The following is a 16,583-nucleotide window of genomic DNA, read 5'->3' on the forward strand; positions in this document are numbered from 1 at the left end:
CATAGAAATCCAATGCAAACAATTCTTCCACAGCACACGAAGCTGCCAAGGAGCTAACATGGGAGAACGAAGAAGGTCTAGGACAATTTGAGAATCCACCTCTAACCAAACATATTTCCAATCTCTCACCCAAGCAAGCTCAATTGCCTTAATGACCGCCATTACCTCTGCGGCAACTGAGCTAGGAATATCAAGAGAAGAAGAGAAAGCTCCAATAAAACAGCCTTGATCATTCCTGAAAACACCATCATAGCCTTCAACACCTAAACCTCTTCTCCAAGCGCCGTCGGTGTTAACCTTCACCCATCCAGAAGGAGGAGGGTGTCAATTAACCTGAAGAACTCTAGGAGCTCTACGAGGATTACAACTAGCCCCAAAACACTTCAACACTCGAAGATCAACAATCGAGTTATTCATTATTCCCGTAACAAGGCGACTAGAAGCTTGAATATGCCCAACAATAAACCCACACACATTAATTGCATGAACCTCTACACCATCTAATCTGACCTTGTTTCTAGAGTTCCACATGAACCATAGAGCAGTAGTAAAAGCCACCACCCATAACTCCTTTAATTAAGCACTACGTCCAGCATGAAGGCCACAATTGTAGACATTTAATATTGAACTAGGCAAAGCACCCAATTCAAATTTATTCAACAAAAAATGCCATATTGTTGAAGCAAAGGAGCAATTCAAAAAAAAAAAAAATGCTCAATAGATTCCACATTCTTGCAACAAAGACCACATCTAGAAGCAAGAGCAATACCCCTCCTTTGCAATAAATCCTCAGAAAGAACACGGCCATGTAAGACCCTCCATGTCAACAAAGACATACGGGGTGTAATGAATATCGACCAAATAGACTTACCCCATGACGTAGAATGAGCATGTGGTCTTAGAAATTGAAAAGAGTTCTTTGCAATAAGCTTACCAGACAATGATGTAGACCAAATAAGCTCATCGGTGGCTAAAGGATCAGAAGCAATGGGAACCTGCTCAATAAGGTCACAAAGACCTCGGAAGGGATCTCCATAATTCTTCCTTAAAATTTTAGAGATTGCTGTAAATGTAGGGAACTTTGTTTTCTCTTTCCTCACTATCCCCAAAATAGGGATAGTTATAGTGAATCTGTTGGAGCAAAATAGGCTTATATATCCCTAAAATAGAGAAAAATCAAAATATGGAGAACATGTTGGAGTTGCTCTAAAAGACGTCCACTCTATGCTACTTTTATGCTTCATGCACCGCTAAGATATTGCATTTTATTTTTGGAGGTGGTGAAATTGTTTTTTTTTTTTTCCTTTGCAAACTAGCTATATCCTCGTATCTTTACTTTTGTATGTGTTTTACAATAAACATGTGCATAACAAAGAGAAGAGGTGATGTGGTTTGTAAAAAATCGTGTGTCGATTTCACTTCTTTTTTGTTTTTTTTTTTTTAAAGATTATTGATATTTTATAAAAATCAGTTTATGATAGATGTAATCAAGGAAGCAAAGTGGCTCGAAGAACAACAGGCATTTTTTTTGTGAAAATTCATAGGTTTAGAGGTTAAAGGCTATTTCATATGGGGGAGATTTTAGAAGGAGAAGGATCATCATCAAAGATAAGAAAGCCACTGTTGCTTTTGGTTCTAGTTCTCTTCTGCTTCCTAAATGGGTCTATTCCTAGGGCCAAATGCATGTGGTCCTTCCTAAATGGGTCTATTCCTAGGGCCAAATGCATGTGATCCTCGTGCATGACAGGTTGGTTGAGAGGTCGAGTTTAATGACAGCAATTAAAGAGGTGGTTAATGCCATTATCTCGGAGACGCGTATCTGCACCCACAGATGCATGTCCGTCCAATTTAGCCGTCTAAAATGGAAGGCCTAGATGCAATTATGAATTTTAAGGTTCTGATACTTTAAGGCGCTCAAGGGGAACCAGATTTTTAGACTTTAAGATTACTCTATCCAAAAAAGAAAAAATAACAAACCGAAAACAAAAAAGAAAGCTTTAGGGTTCAAGTGCTCAGCACTTGCATGAAATTAATTAGTTTCCCAATTGCATCAGTTCAATGAGATCCCATGTAAAAATAATAATTGTTAGGACAAGTTCAATAAGAGAGATTGCATATCCTGATAAATTTTATCTTCGTCAAAAAAGAATGTAGTGGAAATTTTTTCCTACAAATTAATTCATGAATCTGTTAAACTTTCATTTATTTAACAATACTTTAATTCATGAGAAATTTTGAAAAATGACCAAGTTTTGGTCACCAATTTGATTTATAGCCTTGTTTTGTAAACGAGTTGAAATATAACCAAATGATAGTATAGAATGTCTTTATTACCCTTCATGAAAGATAAACAAAGTAATGGAAGTTGATTATTTTTCTCTCCCCTCTCCATATTCATCTGATGCATGCATGTATAATTTCAAACATGTGGCACACCACTATCTTGAGAAAGACAAAGCGTGCAGAAGACATTCTTGTGGAAACCGAGTGCAAATTGCTCATGCAGGCACAACGGCCAAACTAATGGTTGCTCTATTAATTATCTGCTGTGGATAATTGTGCTTATGGTCTGGGGTTGGTCTTAACAACCTCTTCCTTATCTTTTCTATCACTCCTACTTCTATTCTATAACGACAACCAATTTCTCGTATAATCAAAACCTAAACACTATCTCACTGATTTGAAACACAATCAAAGCTGTGTGTTCAAGGTATGTACATCAATGATCTCTTTGTTTTTCTTTTAAAGAAGTGGATTATATTCTCTTTGAATACCTACAAGATCTTCTGAGTTTTATCTTGTAAGTTTCTGTAATCCTCATCAAAGAAAGACAAAAGCCACGAAGAACAACAAATGAAGAACAAGAAAAAAAATACATAAAGAATAAACTAAAACCAAATTAATGACAAAAGCCTTCCAAACATCCTAATCTTGAGGGCGAGGGAGCTCATCACTTTGAAGAACAGCAGAGAGAAATATAGCAGATTGGTTTGTGCAGGTGAATAACATTGCAGCTAGCCAAGAACAACCATCAGTTTGGCCGTTGTCCCCTGCATGGGCAGCTGCGCTTGGTTTCTTACAAGAATGTCTTCTGCACCTTTTGTCTTTCTCAAGATAGTCGTGTGCCACATGTTTGAAATTATACATGCATGCATCAGATGAATACGGAGAGGGAAGAGAAAAATAATCAGCTTCCATTACTTTGTTTATCTTTCATGAAGGGTAATAAAGACATTCTATACTATCATTTGGTTATATTTCAACTCTTTTACAAAACAAGGCTATAAATCAAATTGATGACCAAAACTTGGTCATTTTTCAAAATTTCTCTTAATTCATCACTTTTCTACGTACAATAAAATGCATCTTTCACGCATTTGTTCTTAAACAGTACATGCGATGGGGACATGGAATATTAGTTGATTAATTCAATAATTTACAGCAGGACAGTCTATAAATACGTTCTTTCATCGTCTCCAAGTGCAAACCAGATTCATCAAACTAAACGTTGGTTTTATTATGGGGTTATCATCTCTATGTTTAGCATTTCTGTCAATATTTATCCTTTCAAAACTCGTCTTGTCACATCTTGTGGTGGCTGACATTTTGCAGTCATTTACTCCTCCTTGCCATGATGACGAGATCTCTGCCTTGCTGCAATTTAAGCAAAGTTTTGTCATTAACATGTCTGCTTCAGATTATGAAGGTGCTTATCCAAAGATTTCTTCATGGAAATCAAACAGCAATTGTTGCTCATGGGACGGGGTCGATTGTGATGAGGAGAGTCGTCATGTGATTGGACTTGATCTTAGTAGCAGTTGTCTCTATGGCTCTATCAACTCCAACAGCACCCTCTTCCGCCTTGTTCATCTTGAGAGCCTCAACCTTGCTGACAATCATTTCGATTCTCAAATTCCTCCTACTGTTAGGAACTTTCCAAAGCTCAGGTATCTCAACCTCTCTTACTCTGCCTTTTCTGGTCAAGTCCCGCGTGAAGTTTCACAATTGACGAAGTTGTTATCCCTTGATCTATCTCACAATGGGGATATGTTTTTGAATGAAAAATTGTTAAGAAGCCTAGCTCAAAATTTAACTGGCCTAGAAACACTTGATCTTTCTTTCATTAATATATCATCCACAGTACCTAATACCTTGTCCAATTTGTCACATTTGACATCCCTCGTCCTAAATTCATGCGGCCTGTTCGGCAAATTACCATTTTCTCTTGGTAATCTCAGACATCTCATCTTTTTGGTGCTTTCAGATAATCAGTTCAATGGCCAGATTCCTTCTTCATTTGCGAATCTTACCCAACTCACATATCTTTCACTTGGGGAGAACCATATTAATGGCACTATCCCATGTTTTCTCGGAAATCTTACCCAGCTTGCAACACTTCGTCTTTATTCAAATCAATTATCTGGTCCAATCCTATCTAGTTTAGGTAATCTTGGCAAACTTACTGTTCTAGATCTTAATTTCAATAAATTTCAAAGAGAGATTCCTGAGTCATTATTCAATGTAGCAAGTCTCAAGAGACTTCTTCTAGCTTATAATAATCTCAGTGGTACAGTGGAGTTCCTCAAATTTCTTAAGCTACCAAATTTAATATGGCTAGATCTATCTGGTAACAACTTGGATGTAATCACTGAAACCAGAACTATGAATGCATCCAACATTCCAAGGTTAATGTATCTAGGACTGGGTTCATGCAACATAAGAGAGTTCCCAAATTTCCTAAGATATCAAGATACATTAAGGTACTTGAACCTTTCTTGGAACGGAATGCATGGCCAAGTACCAAAATGGATGTGGAACACAAGCAGAGAGTCTTTGGACTACTTGGACATTTCTCATAACCTCCTTTCAGGCTTTGACCAGCCTCCGGTTGTCCTTCCCTGGGTTGAACTACAGGGGCTAGATCTTTCGTTCAACAGGCTTAGTGGCCCTTTGTTGGTACCTTCGTTACAAAACATCCAATTCTATCACATTTCAAACAACGAATTAACTGGAGAAATTTCACCTTTGATTTGTAATGCGAGACATCTTCTTTCCCTTGATGTGTCAAATAACAGTTTGAGTGGTATGCTTCCGCGGTGTCTGGAAAACTCAAGTAAACTTATAGTTTTAAGTGCTGGAAACAATTATTTTCATGGCACTCTTCCTCACCTAGGCACCAATGGAAGCCGTTTGAGAATGATTGATGTCAGTCGTAATAAACTGCAGGGGAAATTACCGAGATCATTGGCGAATTGTTTGAAGCTCGAGTCTCTAGTTCTGTCGAGCAATAAGTTCGATGATGTATTCCCCGTTTGGTTGGGAGCTCTTTCAGAATTAAAAGTTTTGGCAATGAGGAATAGTGGGTTCCACGGTGCTATTCCGAGACATCAAAGCAATCATGATGGTTTCCCCAATCTGCGCATCCTTGATCTGTCTCAAAATAATTTTACCGGTCAGTTTGCATTTGAATTCATCCTCTCTGGAGAATCAATGAGAGGTATCCATCTAGAAGGATCCGAGTACATGACAACACTTGGAATCGATATTTATGAAAACAGCCATGATTGGTATTTGGAAGCTAGTTACAAACATGACCAATCAATGACGCTGATGAATAAAGGTGTAGAGAGATACTTCCCACAGGTTCGTGAAGACTTTGTGATCATCGATCTGTCGAGCAATAGATTTGAAGGCAAGATTCCAGAATTTATTGGGAACCTAAAGGGGCTTCGCTCACTTAATGTATCCAGTAACATTCTAAGTGGCCGAATCCCACCATCCTTGGGAAACTTGACAAATCTCGAAGCTTTGGCCCTTTCACATAACAACTTCTCGGGTGAGATCCCTCCATCACTGTTGCAGCTTTCATTCCTCCAACAATTCAGCGTCTCGCACAACAATCTCACAGGTCGAATACCGGTTGGAAACCAGTTTAGTACCTTCGAAGTCACTTCATATGAGGGCAACCCAGGTTTGTGTGGAGTTCCATTGCCAAAGAAATGTTCACGTTCTGAGGAGGGGCCTGAACTTCCACCTTCAACAGCAGAAGAAGAAGATGGAGTTGAATTGGATTGGAAATTTGCTGCGGCGGGGTTAGTGAGTGGGTTGGTGGTGGGAGTGGTTCTTGCAGACTTTGTGACCACGAGGTTCAGTGAGCGGTTCATTGAGATTGTTGCATTTCTGATCAGACTGATGAGAATGCCCAGAAGTTGAGTGATCAGACAATACATGTTCCTGTTTGTTGTTTGTTTGCTGTTTGCTTGTTTTGTTGAAGAAAGGCTTCTTGTTTGTTATGTGTAATAGATTTATACACGAGGTTTTGTAATATTAATGAATGAATAATTTTGGAATTTTTCTTGGAGGGTTCCGTAATTCTCGGTTTATAACTTCACGTTTGATACTAATCTTGAGTAGGGATGGCAATGGAGAGGGTAGGGTAAGGGGATTAAATTATCATCCCCATACCCGACTTCATTCTCCATCCCCTTACCCTCCAAAATCCCCGTAATAAAATACTGGGGATTCCCCGTCCCCATTGGGGATTAGGTCCTCATACCCGCCCCAATCTCCGTTAACAATATTACTAATTTATTATATAAAAATTTATATAAATAATTATGGATTGTAAAATATGATGTTAAAATCAAACATTAAAATAAAATAATATTTCAATCAAGGAAAATTAACATGTTGATAAAGATCTTTTATTAAAAGAATCTCTTTTTTTTTAACATATTTATTAACAGAATTTAAATATTGACAAAAAGATGAAGTTTACATAAATATTTATTTATAAATAATATCAAAAATATATATAATATATATATATATATATATTTCAGATAATTCTTATTGGGTGGGTATAAGGATAGAGATCAAAATACCATCCCCACCCCGTACCCGATTTCAAAATTCGAGTACTGGGGATCCCCATCCCCGAATTTCTCCCCGTTCGGGTCGAATACCCGATGGGGATTTTTGTCATCCCTAATCTTGAGATCAAAAAGAGGTATATGCACGTTTTAGATACAGGCAATTTCATGCATCAAATGCTATCAACCTTCCCAAATGTTCAAATAGATTTGCTATATGACCAGCTCGCTTGAGTTGAGCGAGGCAATGTATCATTCATCAAAGTAACTTGCGACACTGTTTATTTATTTTCATTACACAAGGGTTTTGTCAAATGAACTCAGCAACTAAAATTCATCCCATGCTTTCCACCCATTACCCTTAAAACAAAAAAGGAAAAGAAAAAAAAGCCTGCAATACACCGGCCTCCTCTTCAAAGTTTCAGAACAACGAAATTCACATTACCTAGCTATCGTTTTCCTTCCTCCATATGGGAATATTACAAGAACCATCTAAGGAAAATACAGTAGATTAGTCATATAGTTATTAAAATATTTATATTTTCTTGATCATCAGAACAAAATAATGAGATACTAAGGCTTCAATGCAGCAACGTTGGTGGAGTGAACAAAAATTCTATATAGTCGGATCTATTGAAGAGTATGTACATGAAGAAATACCCTGAACACTACTTTTTTTCTTGTTCAAGGACCCTAAAGCTCATTGAAGCACCAATATGTCACATCTGTTGAACTCCATAGTCAAAAGGCATTAGCAGATTCACCTCGAGCATTTCCCTTGGCAGAAGTAACATTGATGTCACTGATAACTGGCTGGTGGATCACCACATTGTTGTTGATGATTACGGCACCCTCTTGAAGTTTACACTTTTTAAGATGAGATTCAGTGATTGAAGAGTTTCAGTAACCCCATTCTCAACAGGCAGCTCTTCCTTGTTGCAACTTGATGTTGATGAGAACTTGAGCAATGGTTCTGAGTACACAACCATCGCACTGCCAACTGATTCTGAATCCTGACTACAATCTGAACCATTTATCATACAACCACGAACGCCGTCCAAGGTGGAAGGATTATCAGCACAGATTGTGCTTCCATTCTCACTTTCAATTTCCATTCTATCATTTTCTAAAATGATACCTGAAGTTTCGGCCACTACAACCATTTCTGATTCAACAGGCATAGATGCAGATGCAGAGGTCTTGTAATAAACAGTATTGTCAGGGGATCTTTTGGAAATAACAGTAGGCGCAGTATCAATATCATGGCTGTGGTTACCATTAGGATTGGTTGATGCGCAATGCTCCACAAAGACCACTCCGTCCACACTTCCAATTTCCATGCTCTCATTTTCTATGACACCTGAAGCTTGTGGTTCAACGGGCACAGATGAAGATGGGGAGGTATTATTATATACTGTAATGTCATTATGTACTTTTGAAACAATGGCGGGATTGACTTCATGGCTGTGGAGATCATTAGAATGGCGTACTGTGCATTGCTCCACAAACTCCATTGTTGAACAAGGGATGTGAAGGGAGAGTGGATCCGTACTCATCACATTTTTTTCACAATTTTCATCTAACATATCATCCTCATATTCACTTGAATTAGTGATAGGATCATCTGCGGAAAGCAAATCCTCAGTTTCTGCGCTAAACAAGGGCCTCTGTCTGCTTCGTGAGAGGACATGGCTAGACACAACTTCATCAACAGAATGTAACCCAGGTGGAGAAATACAGATGGATGATGGGTCAACATCCATCTTCCCATCTCAGACGAAGTGATTTCTTCTCCACAACCCTCATTATATAGGCCATTTCCACATGCAACCATACTACTCGTTTCAGTGCCCACAGCAACATGCTCATCCGCACAACTATTCTCATGAGATAATACTTCTTCACTTACTGGGCCCTCATTTACATAATTCTAGATCTTTATCAGCTAAGGCTGCCTGATCCATTGTGCCATTGCTGCTTTCGAAATTAGGTCCACTTAACTGGTTCTGTACAAAGACCGCAAAAGAAACAGCGTGATCACGAATTAAAGAATCATGAGTTGGGCAACGGAGCATATCAAGCAAGGCCTGGTGGAACTGCAATAAGCTGACAGATGGCACGTGATGACTTCTTTTCCTGCAGACACTAATAACCTTGAGTATCTTGAGTCTATGCTCACACAGGTTCCTTATTTGTACCCAACTGCAGTTGCAAATACTGAATTGTGAACCAGGGTTCCAAACAATATAAGCCTTTTCTTGATCAAGCTGGTCTGTTACTTTTGCACATGTACCTCCAATGTACTTTCAAGGCTTGTGGAATCAACAAAAATTTCGACGACCGCTTCTTGTTCTCGCCCAGCCGCTTCTTTTGATTTGAGAAGTAAGTAGACTGGACAACTAGGAGGGAGACATTAGTGATTCCCCTCCAGGTCTGAACTCTCCCCGAAAATGCTCGTTCCTGTGTCGTTGGGGCTTACAATCTCCAAAGCTGTTTGCCAAGATGTTAAACCGCTCGCCAACTCATTTTTCCAGTATCGTGCAGAAAAATAAAGAATCCGGGAACACAAAAATAACTCCAGGTACACCTGTTTAAGGAAAAGTCAGTCTCAGGACTATCTTGACTTTTTGAAAAGAATCTCAGGATGATTGAAGGTAACATAAAGTGCTATGAAATTACCATTAAACTTCTCAGACTCTTCCTCAGTCATCAACACCTGAAAGCCTGTATACGTTGTTGTGCTACAAGCATAAATTTTCTTTTTTGCCTCTTCCACACTGAATCACAAAGAAGATAACCAAATAACCTATATGGTTCAATATATTAAAGTAGAAAATGAAGCAATGAGGCATAAGTTGGTGATCTAAAATAATGTGCTTTAATGACTGAATGCATCGAACAAACAATGAACCATCCACAACCAAGCATTACATTACATTCGAAACTAAACCAGAAAAACAACCAATCAGCCAATTGACGTCAATCAACTTGCAATGATTAACACAGCACTCAAGCATTAATCATAAGTCCATGACAACATGGCAAGCCCAACAGAGAAATTCCAGAGACAGAACAAAATAACTAGTTACAGTACCACATGACCCAGTTCATTCTTAAGCAAAATGAATCATATAGCAGCAAGCTGCTAACTCACCCTAATTCTCTCCAATTAAAGCAAAGCTTTTGAGCTGATACATAATAAACAATTAAAGTTTCATAAACTAAAGAGTAAACAGATGCAAATGCCAGAAAGCTGGGTTATTTTATTCAGTCCCTAATCCTGTGTAACAAACGGACCCACAGTATGTTTGAGCTCCGGCCTGTATGTTCAATATCTTTCTAAAAAAATAAAATACAAAATACAAAATCTGGCCAATGTATGTATTTACAAATCCAGTGTGCATTTTGTAGTCACTAGCAAGTTATATCTCTCTCATTCCGACTCCACACCTATACATACGTATTTCGAGTCCCCCTCTAACCATGTGCAAATGGGACTTTGTGTCCCAAGCGACTTCATTTGACTCGATCATCCTGTCAAAACTCATTTTTAACAAGACCATACTTGAAATCAACAAGTGAGTTGAAAACAATTTCATCGTATTCAAGCCTAATATTGGTGGTAGCTCTGGCTAAAACCAGTCACCATTTACAAGCAGTGACGAAATACTAGCACATGAACTAACACAAGGTTAATATTTTTGGCAGAAAGCTAGGCATAGTAGGCAAGGCAGAAAAAAATCCAAAGAAAGAAGATATGTATAAGCTGAAACTTTTGCTTTGCTTTGAATGGTGTTAGTTTTTTCATTTCCTCTATCATTCAATTCGGTTAAACTGGTCGATGACTCCGTTATTGGCCCTAGCTAACATTCAATTGGCTCTGTAATACAGCATCTAACAGCAATAACATTACCAACCAACCCAATTTTGCAACCACTGGCTCTGTAAAGAGAAAGGTGACCTGATGTTCAAGCCTCTAGCACAGGTTTCCTCATAAGTTCTGACCATCTCTTCGGGAGAAGGCTTGTTATCTCTGGGGAAATCCATGACGATGAGCCAGTGGTTGTAATCGCAGCCTTCGAAGAGTATGGTGTCGGGGCCAATCTCGTCATTTTGGTTGTTGCTGCCGTAAGGCGGCCGTGCAGAAGAGAAGGAGGACGACCTGAATGATCGAGATTGGAATCGGAATTGGAGAGATTGAACAACGGCGGGGGAGGAGGAGGAGGAAGGGGAAGGGGAAGAGGAGCGTGGGACAGAGGAGAGTGCGGAGGTTGACGATAGAGAACGGTGGAGATTTGCGACGAGGCTGCTGCTTAGGCTTCGCCGGAGGCGGAGAAGGTTCTGCGCCATGGGGTTGATTTCTGGTGCAGAGAGAGAGACTTTGCTAGGGTTTTACAGTGTTTTGTGTTTGGGGGACTATCTATCGGGGTTTAATTGGAAACTCATGTCACTCTATAAATATTCTCAACCAAAAAAAAAAAAACCTCAGGTACATTTATTTATTGGCAAAATGATTAAATTATCCTTCTAATTTTTACCATGTCTGTCGATTTACCCATAACATTTGAATTTTGGTTATTTACACTTATATTTCTAATTGTTTTAATTTACACCCTACTAATAGACTTTCTTTACAATCTTTATTGAAATTTAGAATTAAGCAGGTGTACATACTTCCTCTTCCATCTAAAGTTGCAACCAATCTTTTTCTTCATCATATGAAATAGCATGCTCAGCTAATGTGAGACAACCTAATGGTACCTGAGTTAAGTACTAAAATGACTAAATTTACTGCCAAGTCACTTGGTCTTGTTGAGACTTGAGATTGCTGAAGGTTTTATGAGTTTGAAAGAGGATGCAACTGTTGAGCATGCTGACACCACGAAGAAAAGGGGAAGACTGCTGGGATCCAAAAATAAGAACCTCCTAAGCCTTAGTTAGAAGGACAAGGAAAAAAATTTAGTTTTTTTTTTTGTTGCATATTCACTATGCCATTGTGTCTCATAGTGCGTAAGCTTACTTAAATAAATGAGTATGAAACTGTTGAATGATGATGCTAATTTATATGCCATTTGTTTTTTATCTGTCCATAATTAGTAGAAGAAAAATATATAACTATGTAATGTGTCATTATGACTTAAGTTAACGAAATTCGACATAAATTTATTCAAAAGATATATTATATTATTATTATTTTTTATCAGAAGATAGAATTTCATTCAAAACGTTCGGATATTACATCCAAAGAGTAAAATATGACCTCATTAGAAATCTACCCGATCAAAGCAAGTAAAAAAAAAAAAAAGCCCCCCCTCAAACCCCCACACTCCCCCACCCAAAAAAAAAAATTTAGATTATTCAGAAACTAGTGCTATTAACTGGCTAGCTAGTGAGTGTGCAACTTTATTACAGCTACGATGCACCCTCTTTCAAATATTTTGCAAGAAAAATCATGGGCCTGATGAGCAAAGACGGCCCATTGTAACTTTAGGTCACAGTAGAGAGAAGGTGGCGGGAGAGAAAAGGTGGGAGAGAATCAGAGAGTAACCACTAGAATTGCAAATGATATGAGCTTCATCATAGACCAGAACAAGAAGAAGAAGACCAAGCCAGAGTACGACGTGCCGTTTATTTTGCGTTGGCCGTCGCTAAAGCCCTTTGTGAATGGCGGACTGGCTGCGTTTCTTCAAGGCTTGACCCTTTATGTTCCTTTCGCTGCCATCTACTACTCCCCATTGTTATCTCCCATTCGCCGAAGTCCAAGATTTCTGGGCTTCAACATTCTTGCCAAGGTCCCATCTTTTTCACTTTCAGGGTTTTGGGTTTTGGGTTTTGAGTTTTGAACAAGAAAGTTAACATCTTGATGTTGAATTCTGACAAGGGCTTTCAAGATTAAACTTGGGTGAATTTCATTGTTGTTTGCAGTCGTGTCCTGATGGGATTGTGATCCGTACTTTATCTACAAGCCTTCAACTTGGATTATTCGAGTAAGTTTTCGAGTCCCCAATGAGCCAAAACATACAAGTATTCACTGTAATTCTTTACCGATTTAGTACTAGTTCTTATGACACAGAGAGAAATGCAAATGTTTGTTTTTCGGGTTAATAAGTGATAACCTTTGTTGTTTAATGAGTGTAGATGGCTATTTATCTGGTTCAAGTGTAACTAGTGTTCATCTGATTTAGAATGTCCCTATTTGAATTTTGATTTTATTGCCTTTGTTCTATTAGGACTCTAAGAAACAAAGCAATTGCTACCAATGATGGAATGGCATTAACTCTTTATCAGGAAGCTGCTTGCGGGTTGATTGCCGGGGCAGCTGAGGCATACTTCAGTTTTCCATTTGTTTCTGCATGTCTCCCGCAGGTTGATCCTACGACTTTATCAGTAGTGCAGTGTGCCAAATACAGAAGCATGTTTGATGCTATCTACTCTCTGAGTGCCAATAAAAAAATTTCAGCACTATGGACAAATGCTGGTCCTTATGTTAAGACAAGAATGGGGACTAATGTGGGTATGCTCGCATCATATAATCCAAGCCTCTGTTATCTCAGGGACTCATGTGGTTTAAGCGAAGCAAGAGCACAGCTGGGTATAAATCCTCTCCTAATTACTTGATTTTTCAGGCATTACTAGCTTAATAAAAGCTTATCTGTAGCCTCTGTACACTTATCTCACAACACAATTTTAAAACTCCTTAATCACAGTAGTATGACACATAGGACAATTACATTTCCAATATCATATAATTTGGTTATTATTTTGTTGTTTGGTATTTAGTTTGATGACCAACATATGTAGTTCTTACCGTTCCCAAATGGATTTATGCCTTTTCTTGCAGTTGCTCTCCCACATTGGTTTAGGTGCATAGGTTCTCACCTATATGTGATAAGGGAAAAGAAAAAAGGGGGAAAAAGTATTATCCATGAAAGGGTGGTTAGACTTAACAAAATTGAAACACATAAATCTTCCTGAATGTAATTCAAGTTTTCTGTTTTTGTTTCTAGAGATATGAAATTTTAGAGTTCTTAATCATAACCCAACCAACTATTTGGACCTGAAGAAGAAGAAAAGGCATGCTAGTTATTTTGCATGTTAAATTTAGTGAGCTGTGCCCTTCCAACTAGCAGCCCTAAGATCTGTCTTCTATTGGTAGATTTCTGATATCTCTACTATATTTATTACGTCAAAAGAATGGTAACATTACGAGTGATACATATGTTAACTTCAAAGTTTGAATTTGATAATTTTGGCACTTTTTTAACAGTAAACTTGGAGGCATTCTAGATATAAAACAGAATGCTCTCGATGGACTACTTGTTTTCTGGGAATTGGGTTACATTCTGCTCATTTATAAAAGAGCATGATCCCACAATGTCTTGTTCCTTGGTTTATTTGTGATAATATTTGTATTCTTTTATTTAGGTGCAAGTGTGGTTTCAGCGTTCTTCGGTGCAGCATGCTCTGTACCATTAAAAAATGTTCTAGCACAAGGGGAAAGTGGCTCCTCCCTGGATTGTGCCCTTAAAATTCTAAAATCAAGAGGACCCCTTGCATTCTTTTCAGGATTTTCTAGACAGTTTGCACTTGTTGGACCTCCTATCATGGTACTCCCTCCCTCATAGGCACACAGACATATTATTTGTTTCTCTGTGTGCAAGTAATGGTTATGATATCTTGCTTCTTGGTTGCAGATTCTGTGGTTTGCTTATGAAAATGTTCGGAAACTCTAACGATGATGGAATTGGACTGGAGCAATCTAAATTCAAGATATTTAAATGTGAAGTTGGTATCCCACAGATGCTGGCCGAACTCTGGTTATTGGTATTATTGATGAACTTCGATTCTGGCCTCAATATTTTGGCAGTGATGAATGTAATCAAGCTGTAAATGATATATCCGTTGCTGGAAACTACTCTTTGACCTTGTTAATAGGGAGGAGGAACCGACAAGACAATGTAAAGTAGATAATCTTGATCCAGTATTTGACGTGTTGTAATTTTTTTGTTCTGTATACAATAGCAGCTTTTTGCTATACAATCGCCTAATCAGTTTATTATAAGGAGCTAGAGAAGTGTTTATTCTCATTCACAGCTTGTAGGTGACTTTCTGATCCATAAGGATTATAACGAATCGGTGACTTATTTAGCTTTGAGCATACAGACAACCAAAGAAATAGGAAATTCTAAAAAGTTCACCCATAAAACTTGTTTGAATTATTTTCATTACGAGCCCTCATTTCAATTTTATAAGCCACAAGTAATCTGATTGTTATGGGACATTTCAAATTTTTGGCAAAGCATAAAGCCATTCCTTGATCATCAGAACAAACTAATGAGATACCTTACAGCTTCAATTGAGCTATGTTGGTGGAGTGAACAAAATCAGGTGGAGTGAACAAAAATCCTATATATTTGGATCTATTGAAGAGTAAGTACACGAAGAAATACCCTAAACGCTATTTTTTTTCTTGTTCAAGGACCCTAACGCTCATTGCAGCACCAATAGTTTACCCTAGCTGTCACGTCTGTTGAACTCCATAGTCAAAAGGCATTGGCAGATTCACCTCGAGCATTTCCTCGGCAGAAGTAACATTGATGTCACTGATAACTGGCTGGCGGATCATGATAACTCGTAATTTTATACATTTTTATACACTTAAATATCGGATTCTAGGCTTAGTTCTTGTCATTTTTGAGTCTTTTACTTTGTGTTTGTGTTTTGTAGGTTAAATTGGAGAAAAGAAAGATTTGGAGCTAGCTTAGAGTCACGCAGGATTGAAATGATGCTGGCCATCCTGATTTTCCAGAATTGTCTCTGTTTTGCGTCAACTTCAAGTATTAAACTGTACCTTCTCACAAGGAACTAGCAGGCGAGCCTTACACCGTTGGAAAGATACGGATGTTAGATTTCTGAGGATTCTGAGGAATTTTACGAAAGTGGATTCGCATTCTTCAGGAGGAAGTTATGTTGATTTAAGTGAACCTAGTTCGGGAAGGCAGATTCTGACGAATTTTGCATATCTTTTCGGAATCTGATTTGTCAAGCCCAAGTCCATTGCTCTTAGCACTTTGACGGGATAAGACTGAACGTGTCTGGCATGTTTGGAGTAATTCATTGCGTTGACTATAGTAGCCTTGCGTTTTCTTTGGAGAGAAGGAATCTATTCCAAGTTGGACTAGAAGACCTAAGAAGCCCAAAGTCGAGTAGGATTTGGAAAGAGAGATATAGGTCAGAAAACCTAGCACGCCTAGGGGGAGAAGACACAGCATATTCTGCAGAGAACAAGGAGAAGAGAAGCTCTCACAATCGCTGGACCCGAGTTCCTCAATTCTTCCATTGTTTGTTTCATGTTTTCTTTGATTCTAATCATGCTTTTCATAGTTATGGATTGCTAAACCTCTAAGCTAGGGCTGAGATGAAGCCCCTAGTATGACTATTCTATTTGTTTAGTTGATTTGTGATTGAATTTCTGGATTTCTATGTTAAACTTTTAATCACCGTTTCAATAGAACTTTTATTCAAAATCTTTGCTCGGGTTCAATAAGACCTAGGTTTTGTTTATGAGTTATTTGGTTGGAGAACATGATACTTGATCAATGAGTAGATGTTTTCTAGGGTGCCAAAAGATAATTCAGTCTTGTGATTAAAGAGTTGTGAATTAAGAATACAAGTGCTTGATCATAGTCGATATTCTTGTTTGCATGATTT

The 16,583-nt window shown here is 38.2% G+C and overlaps 3 protein-coding genes across 3 annotated transcripts; 2 read left to right on the forward strand and 1 right to left on the reverse strand.

Annotated features, from left to right (window-relative positions):
• The first annotated feature begins 3,684 nt into the window (after positions 1–3,684).
• LOC112166958 (receptor-like protein 7) lies at positions 3,685–6,213 on the forward strand. The gene has a single exon (XM_040506065.1). It carries the CDS (start codon positions 3,685–3,687, stop codon positions 6,211–6,213), a length of 2,529 nt encoding a protein of 842 aa, XP_040361999.1.
• Positions 6,214–7,291: 1,078 nt separating this feature from the next.
• LOC112167934 (multiple organellar RNA editing factor 1, mitochondrial) lies at positions 7,292–11,308 on the reverse strand. The gene is made up of 3 exons (XM_024305039.2): positions 10,834–11,308; positions 9,552–9,649; positions 7,292–9,459 (listed from the first exon to the last, which is right to left on the reverse strand). Exons 1-3 carry the CDS (start codon positions 11,220–11,222, stop codon positions 9,395–9,397), a joined length of 552 nt encoding a protein of 183 aa, XP_024160807.1. The 5' UTR covers positions 11,223–11,308; the 3' UTR covers positions 7,292–9,394.
• Positions 11,309–12,323: 1,015 nt separating this feature from the next.
• Positions 12,324–14,957, forward strand: LOC112167083 (mitochondrial dicarboxylate/tricarboxylate transporter DTC). The gene is made up of 5 exons (XM_024304048.2): positions 12,324–12,664; positions 12,798–12,859; positions 13,103–13,464; positions 14,298–14,479; positions 14,567–14,957. The coding sequence occupies exons 1-5, from the start codon at positions 12,440–12,442 to the stop codon at positions 14,603–14,605; spliced, it is 870 nt and encodes a 289-aa protein (XP_024159816.1). The 5' UTR covers positions 12,324–12,439; the 3' UTR covers positions 14,606–14,957.
• The last annotated feature ends 1,626 nt before the right edge of the window (positions 14,958–16,583 follow it).

The sequence above is a fragment of the Rosa chinensis genome, chromosome 5 (assembly GCF_002994745.2).
Source record: "Rosa chinensis cultivar Old Blush chromosome 5, RchiOBHm-V2, whole genome shotgun sequence".
NCBI lineage: Eukaryota > Viridiplantae > Streptophyta > Magnoliopsida > Rosales > Rosaceae > Rosa > Rosa chinensis.

Bases quoted from the DNA above. Each gene is read 5' to 3' on its own strand.
- LOC112167934 (XM_024305039.2), bottom strand. From the start codon at position 11,222: ATGGCGCAGAACCTTCTCCGCCTCCGGCGAAGCCTAAGCAGCAGCCTC. The intron at 9,650-10,833 runs GTCACCTTTCTC...TTTGTGATTCAG, and splicing joins GCTAGAGGCTTGAACATCAG to TGTGGAAGAGGCAAAAAAGA. The intron at 9,460-9,551 runs GTAATTTCATAG...TTCCTTAAACAG, and splicing joins AGAGTCTGAGAAGTTTAATG to GTGTACCTGGAGTTATTTTT.
- LOC112166958 (XM_040506065.1), top strand. From the start codon at position 3,685: ATGTCTGCTTCAGATTATGAAGGTGCTTATCCAAAGATTTCTTCATGG.
- LOC112167083 (XM_024304048.2), top strand. From the start codon at position 12,440: ATGAGCTTCATCATAGACCAGAACAAGAAGAAGAAGACCAAGCCAGAG. The intron at 12,665-12,797 runs GTCCCATCTTTT...TGTTGTTTGCAG, and splicing joins GCTTCAACATTCTTGCCAAG to TCGTGTCCTGATGGGATTGT. The intron at 12,860-13,102 runs GTAAGTTTTCGA...TTGTTCTATTAG, and splicing joins CTTCAACTTGGATTATTCGA to GACTCTAAGAAACAAAGCAA.